Consider the following 19,482-nt stretch of genomic DNA (forward strand, 5'->3'; position numbering starts at 1 on the left):
TTATAAGCACATCAGATCACCAAGCAGGTAATACAAATATACTGAGTGCTTTAAAAAAATAAATACCATGTCAAACGGAGAAGTTGGGCAGATCCAAGCTTCACACAACTACTGAAAAACAATAAATAGACCAACAATATTTCTAAACGAAGCGCTATGTAGAAATCCAGTCAACAAACCATCAGACAAGCCACAAAACCATTCATCAGACCGCTTTGTGCCAAGCGTTTCTCTCCAAGTGTCACACTACAGTTCAATGAGACTCTGAGGTAAAATAATTCACTGTATTATAAATTAACAAAAAACAAATGACCCTCCAAATGCCATCCGGGTGGCATTAAGATCAAAGCTTTGTTTGACAATCAGAACTTTTCTTTCTTTCTAAACATCATCACTTCAGTTTCCGACACATTTACATGTATTCACTTAGCAGACACGCTTCCATCCAAAGCAACTTACAGAAGAATAACAGAGGAATAACATTCAAGATACAGCACAGGAGACCTCAGCTAGCAGTTACTACTGCATTAGTCAATACTATTACTAGACACGGCAGCAGTCAAAGGCAGGGCTCAGAGTTGACCAGAACATCTCTGTATGCTGTAGTGAGTTTTCAGCACAGAGCGAGTGTACTTTAAAAATGGCCACGGCTGTAATTCAACACTGTTGTGTAGCTCATGTCTAAACTGAGACGGAGTGCGTTGTGAGTCAAGCGCGGGAGATGTCCCTAATGCTCTGCTACAAAACAAAACACAGACCAACGGCAAGAGGTAACACACACCACAAAATGCCACCGGGAGTTAGTCAATCCTACTCGTGAAATTACTTAGTACATTTTCCACAAATTAAATAAGGATCAGGTTGGACATTTTGGAGACCTTTATGTATATTTTAACTGTATTGGGAGTGATTAGTTGTTTTAAAAAAGCAAATTTATTAACCTACCTTGATATGCAATTTGGAAGAAAAAGAAACCAAAATGAAATAAAGTTTTCGAAAAATAACAAATAACCTATGGCTTACTGAATTTGACAATGGACCGTAAAAAAACACTACCTATTATTTATCAGGAAATTCTATCAGGCACTAAGCACGGTTTCTGCCTCAGGCACTTTCAGACAGAAAAACTGAAAATGTTCAGATAAGTTTGCCTGCCGTTTGCTGTTTTGATTCCACCATAATGAAGTGATTCCAAGAGGGGAGAGCCTCTGCACTTAACAAGGCTTTACCTGTTCTGCCCAACACACACACACAGCCAAATCGTTCTCCCCCTTATTGATTTAACCTTAGCTGGAATGTGGAATATTCCTGGAGTGGGGCATTGCTTTAAAATATTTATAATATGATACACACAAGGGCTATGTGGAGGAACAACATGTAAAAATGTCAAGAATGAGTTTGGCTGTATCCACAGAAGTATGGACCTGCAGTCCAGCCGCCCAGCTCACCCTCTGTATTCCACATCCCAATGAAAAATCTAGGGTTCAAAAATGCTAGATGCTTTGTGTCATTTCTCTTAGAAAATGTATACTCAGTGGAAACAGTGACATTTACATAACGATTGGGTAGTAGCAAGTGCAGAAAAGCTAAGGTTGTCCTATAAAAAAGAAATCAGACAAGACCTCTTCCTGCTTAAGATGTTTGCCCCACCACTAGGTCATAGTGTGGTGTTCTAGACTAGAGAGCAGTTAGCCCCCTCTGGCACATTTGACATCACAGAATTTGTGACAGCACATACATACTGCACAAGAGATGTGTCTGGCTGCTGACTAATGGCTACCCCAAACAAACCCTATATGATTACTGACCAGGCAACGAGGGGGAGGGAGAGAGACAATGAGAAAGACAGAGAGAGAGAATGAGAAAGGAGAGAGAGAGAGACAGACTGACAGTCTCTCTGGCAGGGAGACTGATTGATAGTGAGAGAGACTGAGAACGACGTGATGAATTGACATTGAGCTGCTGTTGAATCATCTGCTATGCTGGTCATCTCCTCTGCTCATCTGTGTGCCCGTCCCCATGCGCTCATCCCCTCCTCCAACAGCGGCGTGACGGACGCCTCCGCTCCAGTCTGTCACGCATCACACCAGCTAAGGGCCATGGATTAGTGCTCGCACCGTAACCCGAGCCCGCTGATGACACCCCAGCGCCACACTAATACAGACAGACCTGAACAGGCCCCGTGGTGTCGATGACCTCCCCCGGGGGTACGAGAGGACCTTAAAGGGGCCTTGCATGTGTGCGCCCTGCAGCCTGTATAGACACAGTATAGTGCACAGCAGGTGTCCAGTGGCGGCACTTTGTCACCTGAACGCCACACAATCACAGATGGCTCTTTGGCTACTCAGCTGAAGTGTGAGCATCATGTTGACATATTGCAACTATACGTCGCTAACTAAAAGGCACAGCCCCACGGTAGGACAAACATCCATTACCTGTGGATGGGATTTGCCTAGATTCACTAGTGAATATTTCCCCATATGTTGGGGACATTGTTTGAGAAGAGAATGCATGACCCGGGGTTCCTAATGACTTGACAGATAACTTGCTGGGACAAAACTGACTAAAGAAAATAATAAAACCCTGTTGGCCCATTTGTCAATCATTAAATTGACCTACGTTGCTTGTAATGATGGCAGAGATAAGAGAAGGTTTTTACACCAGTTAGGGACTCCTCAAATCCAGATTGGAAGTCTATGTGGCATTTCCACATGTGGTTTTTCCTCCCACGGGAGTCACTGTGGACTGACCAGCATCAGTGATCTCAACCAAAGACTCTAGAGCGCTCTGCTCTAGAATCTTTGGTCTCAACAGCTCCTCAAATTCAAACGGCAGTTGACTCATTCCGACAACACTGTTACTACGGGGGTTGCCACGGATACTGCACCGCGCTCTGGCTTCTGTTTCAGCGGCTCCTGTGCGAGTCGAGAGGGTGATAGCCCTGTCCATGTGAAGGTGTTCTCAAGATTTCCTGAGCCAGGCTTGTTTGAGGCATAAATCAAGAGGACTGGAGGAAGAGCTAATGCAAAATTAATAAGGCTCTAGTCCCTGGGGAGACTGACTATTAAATCGTTCCTCTTTGACTTCAAATAAGCATTTTTAATAGGAAAAACACAAAAACAATGGGGAAAATACAGGCACAGGAAACTGTTTTGATGGCAAAATTCTTTGGAAGCAACTTAGAGGGGGAAAGATTTGCAGTTAGAGATGCTTTTTTTGGAAGAAGCTTTTTTTGCTGACAAGAAGCTATAAGGCACTTTTCACTCTTTTCTCCTGGAATGTTCACAGTAAAACACATTAATAAACATGACATGAAAATAGCACAATAACGAACAGGCCTATTCAATAAATGGGAAAGAGGAGTGCATGAGCGGAGGAAATAGGTACAAACACATCTGTACTGACGCATCTGAAATACATTCGCCGAATGAAAGGGGCGGGGATGGGAGAGCTTTTTAAAATATTGATCAAAGCTAAACTGCAGGAAGCAATAGGCATTGAATAACAGTTTGGAGTTACTTTCATGGAATTTCTTTCATTTATCTGGGAGACTACACAGCGCATGCTACTTCGTCAGTTGACTCTTTCTCTCTCTCTCTCTCTCTCTTTCTGGCTCTCTTCCTCCCTTTCTCTCTCTCTCTCTCTCTCTCTCTCTCTCTCTCTCGGTGTGAAAAGTGATCTGGAAGGCATGTTTCTAATGAAAGAGAGTGTGTGTGTGTTCCGATCACACTGCTTTTGCGCTTGCAAAATGGAGCAAGCAAGTTATGCAAGATGTATATCTTTTTCAAATGTGTTGGATTTCACACTCTCTACCTCCCACAAAACTTTGCTTTGTAGAGCTCTCTGGTGTCTGAGAAACACAGGCAGATAGCACTGTAGCTAACCATATCAACAGATCTGCACCACAATAACAAATCTTTAAAAAAAAAACAACAAAAAAAAACCTGACTCCAATTTTCTAGAACCATAAAAGTGAGAAGTTGATAAAACCAAATAAGATGCCAAAAGAGTAGCGGAACACTCTGCCTGTCAGGAAGTTCTAGAGGCAGTGAATAATTTACGAGGTATATTTTGCCTTTTCATGAGGAGGATAAAACCAAGTAAACTGCTGATATGAACAGAAGCTGAATAGCATAGGAATAATAGATATATACAAGTTTACTTCCCAACATGTGTGTGTGTGTACACTATGTGTATGTGTGCACTGTGTATGTGTTTGTGTGTGCAGTGTGTATGTGTATGTGTGTGTGTACACTGTGTGTGTATGCGTGCACTGTGTATGTGTGTGTGTGTGTGTGTGTGCACTGTGTGTGTGTGTGTGTGTGTGTGTGTGCACTGTGTGTGTGTGTGTGTGTGTGTGTGTGTGTGTGGGTACACTGTGTGTGTATGCATGCACTGTGTATGTGTGTGTGTGTGTGTGTGTGCACTGTGTGTGTGTGTGTGTGTGTGTGTGTGTGTGTGTGTGTGTGTACAGTATGTGTATATGTGTGTGTGCGTGTGTGTAGACACAAAACCCTTCTACACACAGTTGATCCCTGAGAACAATAAGGGTTAACTGGGCAGCGCTCAGGCCCGCTGCGTTCTCAGCAGAAACACTGAGCTGGAGTCGCACTGTGGTAAACAAATGCTCAATAGTGATGAGAGGCTCCTTTCAGTCCCCAAATTACAGTCTGGTTAACCAGAGAGGCTGAGAGCCAGCTCATTAGAGCTGTTTGCTTCCAGTGGGACCCGTAACAATCCAGCGTTTACCAAAACATTCGAGGGCCCTCCGAAAAATAAAACAGGGGGGCTATGTGGAGAGCTTCCCTTCCTGAAGACGGTAGCTCAGGAAAGATACGTCCATGCCCACAAGGCATATGAGAACCATCAGCTGCCGGGCTGAGTAGAGTATAAGTTCAGGCTCTCCTGCGTCACTGTATCGAAGCTTTGATTCCGGTAAATGGGGGCAGACTATAGGCAGCGCTGGCGCACTGGAAGAGCGGGGCCTGCTAGGTCTGAGACTGACATGCCAAATCCCAACGGACGAGCCAGAGATTTAACATTGTGTTTAATTACAGGGAGCAGGCTAATTGCTTTGGGGAAAGAAAATAATGCAGTAATGTTGTGCATCCACCAAGAGTGTGAGTCAGCTTATGGGGGCTTTCAGTCTGGAACAACAGCCGTGTTGACGCAAAGAAATGACACATATGTTTTTGTGCCATGTGTGATACTCCCATTGTAAACAAGAAAATAGATACAAGGGGAAATTATCTTGACATTTAACACAATTGTTGGAGTGTAAACAGACAATACAAGGCTCCTGAGAAATTCCCAAGGGTAGTAATTCCGTGTGAGACAGATCTGACAGACAACACTGGCTTTATTAAAATTGCCTTGTCTTCCATACGTTCACACTCATTTAGTATATAGTACATTTTTTTACATTTTGTTTTATTTTATTAATATTTACATACTTAGGAGTTAAAGGAACATGCCAACGTTTTTGGTAAATTAGCTAATTTGCCAAAAAGTATCGGATTTCTCTTCATCAGCCTACATGCCTACAATTCCTTCATTTCTAAGACAAATGCAGTTGTCAGATAAAGTACTGTTTCACTACTGTCTAGAGATTATGCAGAGGCATTCACAAAAGTGTGCCTGAGAGTGTGAGTGTGTGTGAGTGAGAGTGCGTGTCTCTGTGTGTGTGTCTGTGTGTGTGTCTGTTTGTGTGTCTGTGTGTGTGTGCACTTCTGTATGTGTGTACGTCTGCATGTCTCTGTGTGTGAGAGTGTCTAACACTTGCATAATAAGGAAAAACAATAAGTGGTTCTAGTATGTCACAATGATCCTCCACCATCTGCAGGCAGGCCGGGCCGGTCAGGGCGGGGCCCGAGTTCTGGGCTGGTTCTGACAGACAGGCTCTCCAAACAGCCCGTGGGTGTAGAGGCAGCTGCAGCCCTCCCTCCCTCCACCCGCCCTCGCCTACCCACCCGCCTGTTGCCTGCCCACCACCACTAATTACAGATAGGGCTGCTGGGACGTTTTTGTACCTCATTTAACATAACAACACCAAATACAGCCAATACCACTGCAAGTGCACAGGTCCCATATGGGGTCTGCAAGCAAAGCAAAGCAAAGCACAGGGTAGGTTTGGGTAGGTTACGGCCATGCTATGATGTAGTCCCTCTAGGTCTGTTTATTTCTGGGCATTATTAATTGCTTCCCAATGTGGCCACTTTAATGGTACCATGATGTTATGGGCATTGTTACGGCATGGGCAATTTTATATGCAAAATTCAAGCTCTACTTAAAGTGAAAAATAAAACCACTGGAAAGTCTACTGTAAATAATACCAAATACCCAGAGGAGTCGTCTACAATTTTAAGAAATGCAACTCAAGTTACACATTTAACAAAAGCCTGATGCTACCAGGCAGTTAAAAAGGCAGAGAAATGTGGTTCATATAAAGCCACAAAAATGCTGGAGTGGGCTTTGTCTGAGAATTTGCATTCTGTAGTATTAGCACCATGGCAAAAATAAATAAAGTTCATGCATTGCACAACACCTGGGCAATTATTTTGATACCTCTATGCAAAACTATAGACTAATTACATGTCTTCAAGCATATTTTAAGGATGGGGTGACTTACTGTAGCATAACTGTTTAGGAAAGGACTATATAACCATCAAAAACCTACAACCACAAATATGCAGTGTCACATTGTTGGGGTTGAAGAATTTCGTTTGACGAGGTAACCAAGCAATGACGGCCCCTGGAATGTACAGTGCATTTACCATAGATGCTATTATTAACTTGGATCAGGTTACAACCACAAGCAATAACACACTTTGAAGATGGCATTATCTTACAGGCCATAGAGAGTAGCAAAATGGGAGGCCATGTTGCATACAATTATATGACAGAAAGAGTGGGTAGAGAATAGAAGAGAGAGAGGAAATGGCAGGTAATGCAGGTTAGGTAATATATCTATTTGAGAAAATAGGCTCCAATACATTCAAGTTTATTAAAACCTTGGATATTTCAGAGTGATATCTCTCCATTGTAGTGCATCAAAGTGTTCCTAAGGCTATAAAGGAACTTGAATGTCATGTATACTGAAAGTATCTGCACGTTTGGAACAGGAGACCACCGAGTGAACATGGGTTTAGAGGATGAGAGGGAAGTAGGGAACCTTAAAGTTTGGCTTGAGGAGGGAACTATGCATTGATTTCCATGCATCATCTCCGGTTGCATAGTCTGTGAGAAGCCATCGACCAGGGCGAGAACTAAACATGATCCGTCTCCTCTCGTGTCATTAATATCGGGAGACGGCGGGTCCTCCCTTCCATAGCACTGCTTGCTTTACAGATGTAGTATAAATATTTTTTCAATTGGACAAGTGATTCGGAGAGAGGATGTCGGCTAGTCTAACCCACAGAGAGCAAGAAAGTGGAATGTTGGCTTTGTCCAAAAGTCTATATTATCCTTAGCACCTTCTTCATGGAGCACAGGATCCCCCCTGTCCAAAGTAAGCACTTTTCACACCGTATTTGAATATTACATATCAGGAGGCTTTCGAGAGCACATTGAAAAAAACACCTTTTTTTATCACCGGCGCTGCTCTCTGAAGGATGAGGTATCGGGTGACGAACGCTGGTCCCCCAGGCTTGAGCTGAGAGCGGTGCTGGGTTCACGTTATCCTAACGGCAGCGGTGGTGGTGGCCATCTCTGGCGCAGGCGCGCGGCGAGGCCAGCAGATACCTGACAGCCTGAGTAATTTCATACACGGGTGACAAAGGCAATCTCTGGCAGCCGTCCTGAGCAAATGCAGCTAAGCTCCGTGGTCGTTTCTGTCTTTCGTGTCAAATTAGCAGCCAGCTGCACTGCTTAATCCCTTGCTAATAGTGCTGTTGTCATTACGCCGGCTATTGTTGCTATGGTATTTACTACTGCAAAGCAGTATTTGGCAGGGAACACTGTGGCCAAACATGCTGTTTAAACAAAGACAATAATTCCCTTCACGGTCTCCATGTTCTAGCAACGTGAGATGGTCCTCCTTTAATTGGCTAATGGGGAGCTTTTTGTTGGCGGCTGGAAGCAGAAACATTGTATTTGGGGGATCAAAACTGATTTACAGAAGGGAGGATTCATTACTGCTGTTCTATCATGCCGGGGCAGGACCTTTGCAGACAAGCACTGAAAGAACTTGGCTCAGTGTGGCTTGCTGGATTTAACACCATTATGGAAAAAAAGCACAACACAAAAATGCTCAAAAAGGGACTCTCAATTAGACCATTAGGAAAGTAAAACAGTAGCGTTCCCTTTTTTATTTTAAGAGGCATTTTCTACAGTTCCATTTTCTGCTCCCATGAACCACAGAACTTCCTGCCATTTATAAGTCCAAGTGATCTCAATTAGGGACCTCCATGAAGGCTCAAGGCGGCAGACAGTCACGGCAATAGGAGCCAGAGGAAACCGTCTTTACATTTTCCTCCCCCTCACTATTCCAGACAGCCTTGCCATGCCCAAAGCACACATCATCAAAAGCACACACATGGAGAAATGTGCCATTTTTCTGTTAGAGCAAACATAAAAATGTCACAGATGTATTCGTTATTGCCGTCAATGTAGATGGGGCTTTTTTTGCTGACTTTTGGTGGAAGGGGGAAATAAGATTTATGACCCTTTGTGCTTATGCACTTTTTTTTTATGTGGCTACTCTTTCCATACGTGTAGTTGATGTAGTATCATTGATAATCAGCAAGTAGAAAAGACACAAATGACGCAAAACTTAGGAGTGATTGCGAAAACTTTCACATAAACAGAACCAAAGGTAAATAGCGGCAGTGGATTGCTTTAAGCCCTCTCCATGAGGCAAGGAATATAATGTCTCTACATCACCATTCTGAACGGCACAGAGCCTGCCAAGGATGGAATGTAATCTCTCCAATTGGACGGCATTTAGGCTCCATCAGAAACGCTTCTCACAGAAAGCTATAATTAAATGTCTTGCAAAATATAGGACTGCAAAATGGAGCTCTTTCCGGAGTCTTGTGTTTATGTACTTTTCATTTCAACAAAGAGAAGTTTGAGGGGAGAGGACAAAAAGTGTTTGTGCAGTTTGTCACATAATCTCCCCTTAAAAATAAATAAAAGGTTCACATGAATCACGTTGTGTTAGAATGGACCCTGGATATTATTTCATATGGCTTAAATACTGCATACTAAATATATCACAGACTTTTCAAATGTCAAGTGACACGTGTAGTACCTAATTAATCACTCTATTAAAAGTTTTAGCACATTTGTGTAGATTTCTGTGCTTATTTCTGCTCTATACGTAATACATTATCACTTTCATACTAAAGAAAGATTAATGCATCTTGCAGTCCCATGTTTTACCTAGCATATATGCAACATGGAATCTTTGGATGCTATTTACAACTTAAAATACGAAGGAACAAACGTAAACATTGCTGTGACTCGGCATAATAGACGGATACAAAGGCTAAAAGCAGCTAGAAATTGCTTCACAGCCCATGGCACTGTGACTCCTGGAAGAGAGTCCAGCCCTCTCGTGTGGGTGAGTACTCTCCTCCATGGGAGAGACGACCACCCTTTGAGCTCCCAGATCAAGGCAACAGCTACTGACACCGGTGTAAACATGCAGATAAATATGTCAGAGTGGGTGCATATAAATGTTGTACGTGTGTATACATGTATTTCTGTATGCATGATGCACATGTATGTACTGTATGTATGTTCACTTAAACATATAGACAGACAGAGAGAGACAAAGAGAGAGAACGGAGAGAGAGAGAGAGAGAGAAAGAGAGAGACAGAGAGAGAGCGAGACAGAGAAAGGGAGAGAGACAGAGAGAAAGAGAGAGAGAGAGAGAGAGAGAGAGAGAGAGAGAGAGAGATGTTGAGTGAGGCTGCAGTAGGGTGGGGGAGTTTCAATAACTTACATCATGCTCTGAAGCTCAGGGATGAAGTTGGTGGCCTTTCCGGTTCCTCTCCCCGCCACGCCACTGCTGCTGCTGCTACTGCTGCCTGCCATGGGGCTGGCCCCACTGCTGCTCATCTGTTGCACACAAAGCACACGGGCTTTCATGTAACACTCGTCTGACTGAGACCCGCTCATCAAAGCCTTGGCAATTAGAAAGCCACTTCACAAAGAAAGTGCTTCCTGATGCGTCAACTGACAAAGAGGGGGGTTGAAACCTACCACATGTTCACAGAGAAGAGGGTATTAGTTCAACCTCAATCAGAAGTAAGGTGATGCAGTTGCTGTTGTAGATGCGTTGGGTGGTTTAATGCATAACCATGTACCGTTTTGCAGGCACAGGGGCCTCAACATTACAAATAGAAAAGGTCAGATTTACTCTGCTGGCTATGGCACAATCTCATAACAAGCTTTATTTTTCGAATATGACTTCCGATGAATTAATGGTTCAAATCGACAGTTCAGATGTGCCTAGTCTGTTGTGTCCTCATGCCTAAGAAACATGGTATTTACATACACAACTTCAGCAAGTGTCATAATTTGACATTGATCTTCATAGTCAGGTCCAATATGTTTACTTAGAGATTATAAAATTGCAAGTACATGATTATGTAAATCTTCATCTGCCACCTAATTTTAACAAATCTAACACCGTGTCCTAACTCCATTGGATGCAAGCGAGTGTTAGCGACAAAATCAGTTTGATTACATTGTTGTTGATGTCCTAACTTGATGTGACGCTACACAGTGCTGTGCACTTTTGTCCGACTCCCTGTCTCTATTTTCTTTCTGTTGTTTACGTTGTTCGACTATTTTGAACAAGAAATATGATGTAATGAAATACCATATTTAACGGATTCAGTGTGGACAAACAGCCCTCAATGCTACTAGGCAGTCTGACACTCGCTTGCAGTTAGGATAAGGTATAGAATAATATTTACTGTATGTCTGAATTGACCCATTTGGCTGCACTGACCTCTAGGCCTATAGGCTACTTTTTGTGAGAGAGCTGTTCCTGTTCCAGGAGCATGTCAACTGGGGAACTGAAAAGATGAAAATATTATCTGCTAGCTAGCTAATAACAGATAGCTAAGAGCTAATAACAGACGTGTCTGTCTTCATAACTCTTGCAGCTCAGCAGCTCTATTTCTGGTATAAAGTTATGAACAGTCCATCACACTGAGGTTGCATTCGTTTGGTATCTGGTGCGTAATTAGATGGATTGACAACCACTGACAAAAGTTAGCTTGATATAAGTTTAGCTAGTTAGCTTGATACATTTTACTTTTTATAATCAACTGCTGTGTGGTTAAGTCTAAAGAAACATTCAAGAGCTCTAATATGGGTATCTGTACTAAACTAATCTAGGGGTATAAACCTTGTTTTAAGCAAGAAAGTGAACTGAAACGGAGTGAAAATTATGGGCATGTCATAATTTTTATACAGTACATATATGTCTTATTGCCTCAGTAAAGTACAGCTCTGAGCAGACTACAAGATTATTTGATCTAAGAACTGAAGATGTAACAAGCATAAGGGGCCACCAGTTCAATCCCCAAGACTGGTAGGAAAACATATCCCTAGTCACTGCAGCTTAAGCATGGCACCTAACCCCAAACTGATCCCTAGTCACTGCAGCTTAAGCATGGCACCTAACCCCAAACTGATCCCTAGTCACTGCAGCTTAAGCATGGCACCTAACCCAAATATGATACCTAGTCACTGCAGCTTAAGGTTCGCACCTAACCCCAAACTGATCCCTAGTCACTGCAGCTGAAGTGGCTGCCCAGTGGTCAGGATGGGTTTGTTCACTGCCAACAGATGCAAAGCTTTCCCTCAGGGAATTAATCATCTATTAATATATCTAAAAGGAAAAAAAAACAATAAATTAGGGTTGCGAGTGCACTAATATGTCTATAACTAAACCATACAATTGATAATGTATGATATAGTTAACTGTAGAACATAAAATGTTTTGTTTCGCTAAAGAGTGGGAAGATGCTACAGCTTAGCTCCACTACCTGCATCTACGCTTGTCAAAAAAGGAAACAGGAAAAAGAGATTTACATTGCTTTGGCCTTAGTCAAATTACCTTCAGGTATTGTTACGCTTATGCACCACAAAACCTGCATTTAGAAGGGTGGGCAGGTGAGTTTTTATGCCCCATAAATTTTATTTGCGCAAAATGACCTGGAGCACAGCTGTGAGCCTGGCCGCTTCCAAAACCACAGTCCTTCCTATGCTAAACCAGAAAATAAGACTATCAAATCTCACAGGTGGATGGGCTTTTTATATGGCCGAAAACAAAAAAAACAATAAACCAGGGCTTGCTCTTAACTTAACTCCCACATGAGACAGCTTTTTTTTTGATGCTTTAGATTCATGTTGTCTTGGGCACATCAAAGGCAGCAATCATGCAAATTACGTTTCCATTCTCACGAACGTAAAAAAAACAAAAAAAAACAGAGATGCCTGAATGTGTGACAAAAGCCCAGACGGCACGCTTTCCTCTCATACATACATTTAAACATAACATTTTGAATCCCCTCTGTTTCTTCCTTCACCTCTCCTACCCACCAACCCCCCACACTGGATGAAAGCTGGAGCCTTCGCTTTGAGTTGTGAAGGCAGATGGTCCCCATACTAAGCAAAATGAATTCAGATGTGGCAAATGAATCCAGATTACTTCAACATGCAAGGGGCTGAAAGAGTACTGGAGTCGAGCAGGCTTGAATAGGAGACTCTTTTCTATTTATTGCATTTTCCTCTGTAATTAAATAGACTTTTATGTAGCTATGCTTCCCTACAGACGCCTAGTTAATTTACAGATTTAATCTCAAGAAAGACAGGCTAGACTCTAGAAGTCTACAGTTAGGTGATGTTTAGTCTGACTGACCAAAGAAATATATTTTAATAATTCTGCATGTTGTGGTTTTAAATAAATATAATTAGCACACATAAAATGAATCACTGCAATATATAATACAGAATATTCGAGACTGGGAGGGTTATGACTACACTATCCTAAAATTCATTAATGATCTTCATAGAATACATACCTTTTGGTATTTATTGGTCTAGTCTGGCAATTACAACAATTAGGCTGGTAGGCACTGTGAATCTGCAGTGTGTCATTATAATTTAGGGAAGTCGGAGTTATATTTGGGGTAATATGAGAAACCCAAGATGTCATGTAACCTCATAGTGCCTAAGAGTCAGCTCTTTTAATTCACCTCAACTGGGTAGTACCACACACACACACACACACACACACACACACACACACACACACACACACACACACACACACACACACACACACGCCTTCCTAAATAGTTGGCATAAAAAGTAAAATCATGCATAATCCATTTCCCTCTATCCAAAAAGTGTGGATTAAAAGCCCTTGGACATGGCTTTCAAAGGGAACCAGTGTAAGCCCCCTTCCCCAGTAAAACAAGCGAACGTATTAAAATCTCCCCACGCTTCACCTCCTGGGGATTTCCACAATAAATTCAGAGGGCATGTCAACTCCATCTCCTCTCCTCCTTTCTCATCTCACGTATGAATTCTTTTCAAACAAACCTTTTCTGCAATAAAACGAATGGAGACCGCCAGTAGAAAAAAAATCTCTAACTGAGCTTTCAAATGCTTCAGCCAATCCAATACTGACCCCTAAAATAAAGTAGAAAAAAAAAAATAGAAGGTGAATATCCATCACACGTTTTAATCTGCTTGAAATGAAATGCCAACACATGGCATAGGCTAGGCTATGTGTACATCTGTATTTGCACTGAACTGTACTGCTGATAGACTGATGTGATTCTGCGGAGTTGCTGTGAAAGAGAAAAGATTGTATGGCATTCAGGCTTGTTTTAATTCACCACCGAGGTCCAACTTCAGATAGTGGTGAGTAAATGTTTTTGGCCAGGCTTGCCAAATGACTGTGTGTGGCGGCAGGGAGGGGCACCTCCACACCGAACCAGCCAAAGCCACTTTGCAATTTGAAGCAAGCACACTGATCCACAATACGCTTGCAGAAAAACATAAACAGATCACATTGGCTGGGAAAATAAATGAAAATAACACCAGCCTTGAGAGGTTTGTGAAAGGGTTCTTTGACTCACATTGAATATTGACTTTTCTGTCTTATTTTGGCCCAAACCGACTGAAGTTGAATGAAAAAAAGTGTTTTAAGTACCTCCAAAGTTGAGTTTCATCCTTTTCATTGCACTCACATACTAAAAAGGTTCCATTTAAAGCAGGTTAAATGTGAGAGACTGCACTGAATCCACCTCTGCAAGTGCTATGCAGCTGTTTCAAACAACGTTTGATTAGCATCAACTGTGTCGTGTGCATAGATAACTATTTAGATTAGAGGGGGAGAAATCTCTCATTCTCTGCCACATCGGTGCAAACAACCTTACAAAATCAGAGCTATTAGGCTACTCCTCGCGCTGTTGCACAACGACTGTTCATGTAAATAGTAGTAGACATAAGTTTATGAATACGTTGGTACCTAATTAACATGCAATACTGGGATAAGGCCTATTTCGTGAACTATTTTCTTCTTGCTCAAAAGATAAGCTAGTGTTGTGGGAACCTTGTGCAGCAATTGTAGCCTAGGCTTATCCTGCACTGGGAAGCGGTCGTTGAGTGGTGTAGGCTTTAAGGTAGATTATTCACTCTCTGACCATATGAAATGTTGTTCAAGAAGAATATTTACCTGTTGATTTTAAATTTCCTCCAATCTATCAAGTTATGTGCTCCTCCGCGTGCCCTTCGCTCCCATGTAAACAGTTCTTCACCGGCGACGTTTTAGAGCGTCACAGATTTCCGGACAGCGGTGGTGTGTGGGTGTTGCAGTTTATAGGAGTTATATAACACGCTAACACTGATTCACGAACGTACAGCTTTTGTAGTTTTGAGTCGCACACTGAAATACGCAATTGATGGTAAAAAAATGACGAGCGCCACCTAAAGAGATTTCTTTGGATAACCAAGTGGCGCGCGGTATTTTTAACATGACAGTCCATATAGGCAATAATACCGTCATTCTGAAAGGGATGGTGATGGTATCCTAATGGTTATAATGACAAGCTAATGTCGATTACAGGCTACCAGAAAGAAATAATAATTATTAAGCTGCTGCTGCTGCTCCAACAATAATAATAATAGGCTAATAATAATAATAATAATAATAATAATAATAGCCTAATACTAATAATAATAGCCATGGACATAGGCCTATCAATAATGATTTATGTTAAGGTTGCTCCAGAGGTCTTCCTGCAACTCGAAATAGGTATTTGTTGTCTTTTCATCCTAGCACCATGATAAAGAGGAAGGGAGTCACTTCTCGATGGCCTTTTCTGTTCTCAACGTTTCTAAACCAAGGCTATTGACTATATTTTACAAAGCACGAACACACCTTCACCGAGCAGGAAATCCCTATAGAAATATGTAATTACATAGCCTTTATTTTAATCCAACTTGACCATCATTATCTTGCTATCAGAATGGTCTGTTCCTGACACAAGTTCACAAAATAAGCAAAACGTTTTAGCCTTGTTGACCTTTGGCTATGCCGAAACAGGTTGTCTATGTGTCTTTCCAACAAGCGAATTTAGCCTATTTTATTCATATGGACCTCGTCTACCTACCAGTGCGCTAGGTATTACAAGGTCACCTTCGCCTAAACCATTCTATCTAAACTACACAGGAAGGCTAGGAATAAAGACCGGAGCTTTTTAGTTAAAGGTGATAATTTCACAGTGGAAATACGAGGTTTTGACCCGCGCCAAACAGTAGAATTCTTCGATTTATTTTGATGCGGAGAGATGACTGGCCTTACGCACCACGTGCTCCGGTCTCATCAGCATAATATTCGTCCTGGTTCTGCTTATATATAAACCACAAAAACCTGAGCCGTAGAAGTCCCTGCCTCCTAAGACAAACCACACAGAGAGACAAAAAACTGCGGGTTTACATCTCCTTCATCTGTCTGACCGCAACGTGTGGGATCACCTTTTTAACCCTTAAAAACTGGGACTCCTGTTATGCGAGAGAAGTTTAATTCTTTAACACATTTCTGCTCAGACTTCGAATTGTTTTCGCTATTTCACGCTTTCGAGTTTCTCTTTGACGCAGCCACTCCGTCTGATTTACGCGACGTGCCCGTCGATGTTTGTGTTGTTAGACAGCGTTGGATACACGATGAAACTTATTTATTGTGTGCTTTTAAGCTGTATTCACGACATCATCGCTGAAAAGAAAAAATGACCACAGACCATTAACATCACGGGTCCATTTCAAGAGGATAAGCTGTTTTTGCCTCTGACAGTTTTCATCGTGAAGTTCAAGTCCAACATAGTTTTTGCACACTGATGAGAGAAGATACGCGTTTGAACGCTTTTAGCCTTTATCAAGGACGCTGAAACTTGTGGTCTATGCATCGATCGTAAGCTATAACCTTATGGCAGCGTAGCGGAATGCTCATCTCCCAAAAGACTCCGATTTAAAAGAAAACCTTCGTATTCTTCCTAAGTGTCCTTACCTCTACTCACAGTGTTGTGATGCGCATTCCCGTAGATCCCAGCACAAGTCGGAGGTTCAGTCCGCCGTCCAACAGTCTTCAAACAGTCCCCGGGAAAATGAACGATGTGAACACAGCCACGACTCAGCAAGACGGGACCTCAGCTGTGCCGAGACTTCGGCCCCACGACAATCGGACGATGGTAGAGATCATCGCGGATCACCCCGCAGAACTTGTTCGGACGGATAGTCCAAACTTCCTTTGCTCCGTATTGCCATCGCACTGGAGGTGTAATAAAACTTTGCCTGTTGCTTTTAAGGTAAGACGTGTTTTTCTTTGTCTAGCAGTGAATGTTTCTTAATGTAAAGAAGAATAGATTAGCCTTTGATGTTTTCACATTTACATCTGAGATTGACCCACTGTTTGGATTGTTTTTTGAACAGATAGGCTATGTTTTCTCCAAAAACAGTAGCCCCATATCCAAGTCTAGGTTAGTCTAATTAAACTGACTGTTGATAATGGGGTGAATGAGATTGGTGTGACAGGCGTAGGCGATGGTTAATTATGGTTTTGCATCAAATTGTTAAGATGGTTCGAAGGGGTTAAACAAATAGCTTTAATCCAGGTACAAGCGTCGCCAGTGTTTAAAAATAGAAATGCCACCGCACTTGCCCCACCGCAATGATGGAAACTCCTGAAATCCGAGAGAGCCGCGCTATTCATAGCGACAAACGCATGCATCTTTAATAAAGTTAACACCTATGACTAAATAATATAGGCCTAATTACACGTACAGTACACTAACTCCGATTGGATTCACCAAAAAAAGTTTTTGTTTAAGCGTTTTCTTATCGTTAAATGGTTGAACATCCCTAAACCATAGCCAGCTGAGCAAAAGTGGACGAGATTGTATTTTCAAGTTGGCACGCAATCAGGTATTTGAACATGCAGGTTTACATGAAAAATATATGGCTCATGCAGTGGAGGATTTGCGGAAATGCAGTCTTTATTTTTGAAAAACTTAAATTATGGTATTTTTAATTTAGCCCTTAATTAAAGGGCTAAATTAAGTGCCTGCAAAATCACATATTTTTTGTTTTATAGCAATGATATTATGAACCATGTCTGACATTTTGTTGTGGAGTATGGTCCTCAATAACAATTATTTCCTATGTAAATGTTTTAGCAATAAAACATTGTGGCCATTGTGATGGAAAAGTTTGACAAAAATCACTGATAGAAAATACAAATATTATATATAAAATAGACGTGCTTACTGCCAAAGTATGGATTTTCTTTGTAAACAAGAAAACAGGTAATTCTTCCACAGTGCATGGTCGTAATCCATGAGTAAAATCACTGGTCACTTTTCAATGTCAGACTATTTTCTTGCCTTTGAAAAAAAATATATTTCTCAAACTAAAAAAAAAAAATTAGGCCTACCATGACATGTTGGAAAATATATATTTACCACCAATGTTTTTGCTTGCTCTTTTAGCCAATATAGTCCAGTCATATACACATACAGCAATGCCATTGGGTCATTACCACATTTATGCATGCCATCCTCTGTATGTATTTTTATGATTGAATGTGGAATAACATAACAGTCATTTAATTGTTTAAAAAACTGTGTTGTTATTCTTTGTAAAGGCATTTTCCACCTGTGTATAGTGAACTCTAGTTCAGCTGAATACAAATTATCTGTGGCTCACTCTCTGTGTCTGAAAGTCTGTTGTGACTCTCCTAACGTTTCCCCTCTGTACTCCTCAGGTTGTAGCATTAGGGGATGTGCCTGATGGGACAGTTGTCACAGTTATGGCAGGGAATGACGAGAACTATTCGGCAGAGCTCCGCAACGCTTCAGCTGTCATGAAGAATCAAGTCGCTCGATTTAATGACCTGAGATTCGTGGGCAGGAGTGGTCGAGGTTAGTCCAACAGTACCCATAACACATCTTATTCCCCACTGTGCCAGAATAAGCCAGAACTACAGTGGTTTACCTAATAGACCCCATGTACACCAAACCGCATACAGCAGTGCATGCTCACAGAGGAACAAATAAAGCTTGATTGCAATAATTCAGCCTGTAGATAATCTATAGAGATACTAAACCACTTCTTAGGTCAAGTGGAGACCATTTCTTTATCGTTTAGTTTTTTTCAAAATGACCTCTCAAACTCTGTGGCATGAAAGGCAAAAAAAGAAATGCCATGTTGATATTTCTAATTACATTGATCAATAACAGCTGTATTGTGGGGCAGGTCTGACCAGCAGATTGGCTGTAGACTTTAAAAGGGCTGAAAACAAACAAAAGGGTTGTGTCTTTTAGCAGCTTTGGGCCCAAGTGAGGAGAGTTTGTCTTTGAGTAGAATTCTTGCGCCTCCCTTCAGCAGAATGAAGAAAGCCGAAGGGTGTGTTCCATCGCTAACAGAATTTTTGTTCTGAGCTTCAAATTGCTACTGCTGCAAAAAAGAAACAGATATGTGTCTGCACACACAGATATTGTATAAGTATGCACACATACTCAAATAATTACATATAATCAGAACAGGGTTCATCATTCGGTGTAAGATGGACCGTGCGTTATTGCCCGGTCAGGATTGTGTTGACTGTGAATGGACTACAGTGGATACAGTGCAGTGCTTGCAGTCTGGTCATGTGTGGATGAATGCTGCTTTTGATATGGGAGCAATTATGCCCCCCATCCCCTTCTCAAAAAAAAAAAAATGAAGGGAAAAAAAGAAAAAATGCATCTACATGAGCCCTGTGATCCTGTCGGAAGAGCCCCATTGAAGACGTAGGCCTTTGAAGAGGACAGCAGCCGGGCTCACTGAAGCTAGAGGCAGGGCAAGCAAAGTGTGCGTAGTCTAGACTTGCCTCCATACCTTCTACAGACCCCTCAAAGTGGAGTTTGACACACAGCACACAGCAAAGTAACTCCAGAAGGGCCTCTTGAATCGAT

The 19,482-nt window shown here is 41.9% G+C and overlaps 2 protein-coding genes across 3 annotated transcripts in view; one reads left to right on the forward strand and one right to left on the reverse strand.

Moving 5' to 3' along the window:
- Positions 1-16,577, reverse strand: part of supt3h (SPT3 homolog, SAGA and STAGA complex component) — an 89,315-nt gene extending 72,738 nt beyond the window's left edge. The window contains exons 1-2 of one of the 2 annotated variants that reach the window (XM_048227452.1): positions 16,539-16,577; positions 9,948-10,063 (exon numbers count right to left, since the gene is read on the reverse strand). In XM_048227452.1, coding sequence (XP_048083409.1) covers positions 9,948-10,063 — 116 coding nt within the window. In that variant the 5' untranslated portion in view covers positions 16,539-16,577. Of the gene's footprint in view, positions 1-9,947; positions 10,064-14,708; positions 14,816-16,538 lie in introns of those variants that run through there. The other variant, XM_048227451.1, reaches the window with a different exon arrangement.
- Positions 1-19,482, forward strand: part of runx2a (RUNX family transcription factor 2a) — a 47,597-nt gene that overhangs the window by 4,286 nt on the left and 23,829 nt on the right. Inside the window, exons 3-4 of the mRNA XM_048227450.1 lie at positions 16,574-16,836; positions 18,291-18,447. Of these exons, the coding sequence (XP_048083407.1) occupies positions 16,574-16,836; positions 18,291-18,447 (420 nt within the window). The remainder of the gene's footprint in view (positions 1-16,573; positions 16,837-18,290; positions 18,448-19,482) is intronic.

Source organism: Alosa alosa, chromosome 19 (assembly GCF_017589495.1).
Source record: "Alosa alosa isolate M-15738 ecotype Scorff River chromosome 19, AALO_Geno_1.1, whole genome shotgun sequence".
Taxonomy (NCBI): Eukaryota; Metazoa; Chordata; class Actinopteri; order Clupeiformes; family Clupeidae; genus Alosa; species Alosa alosa.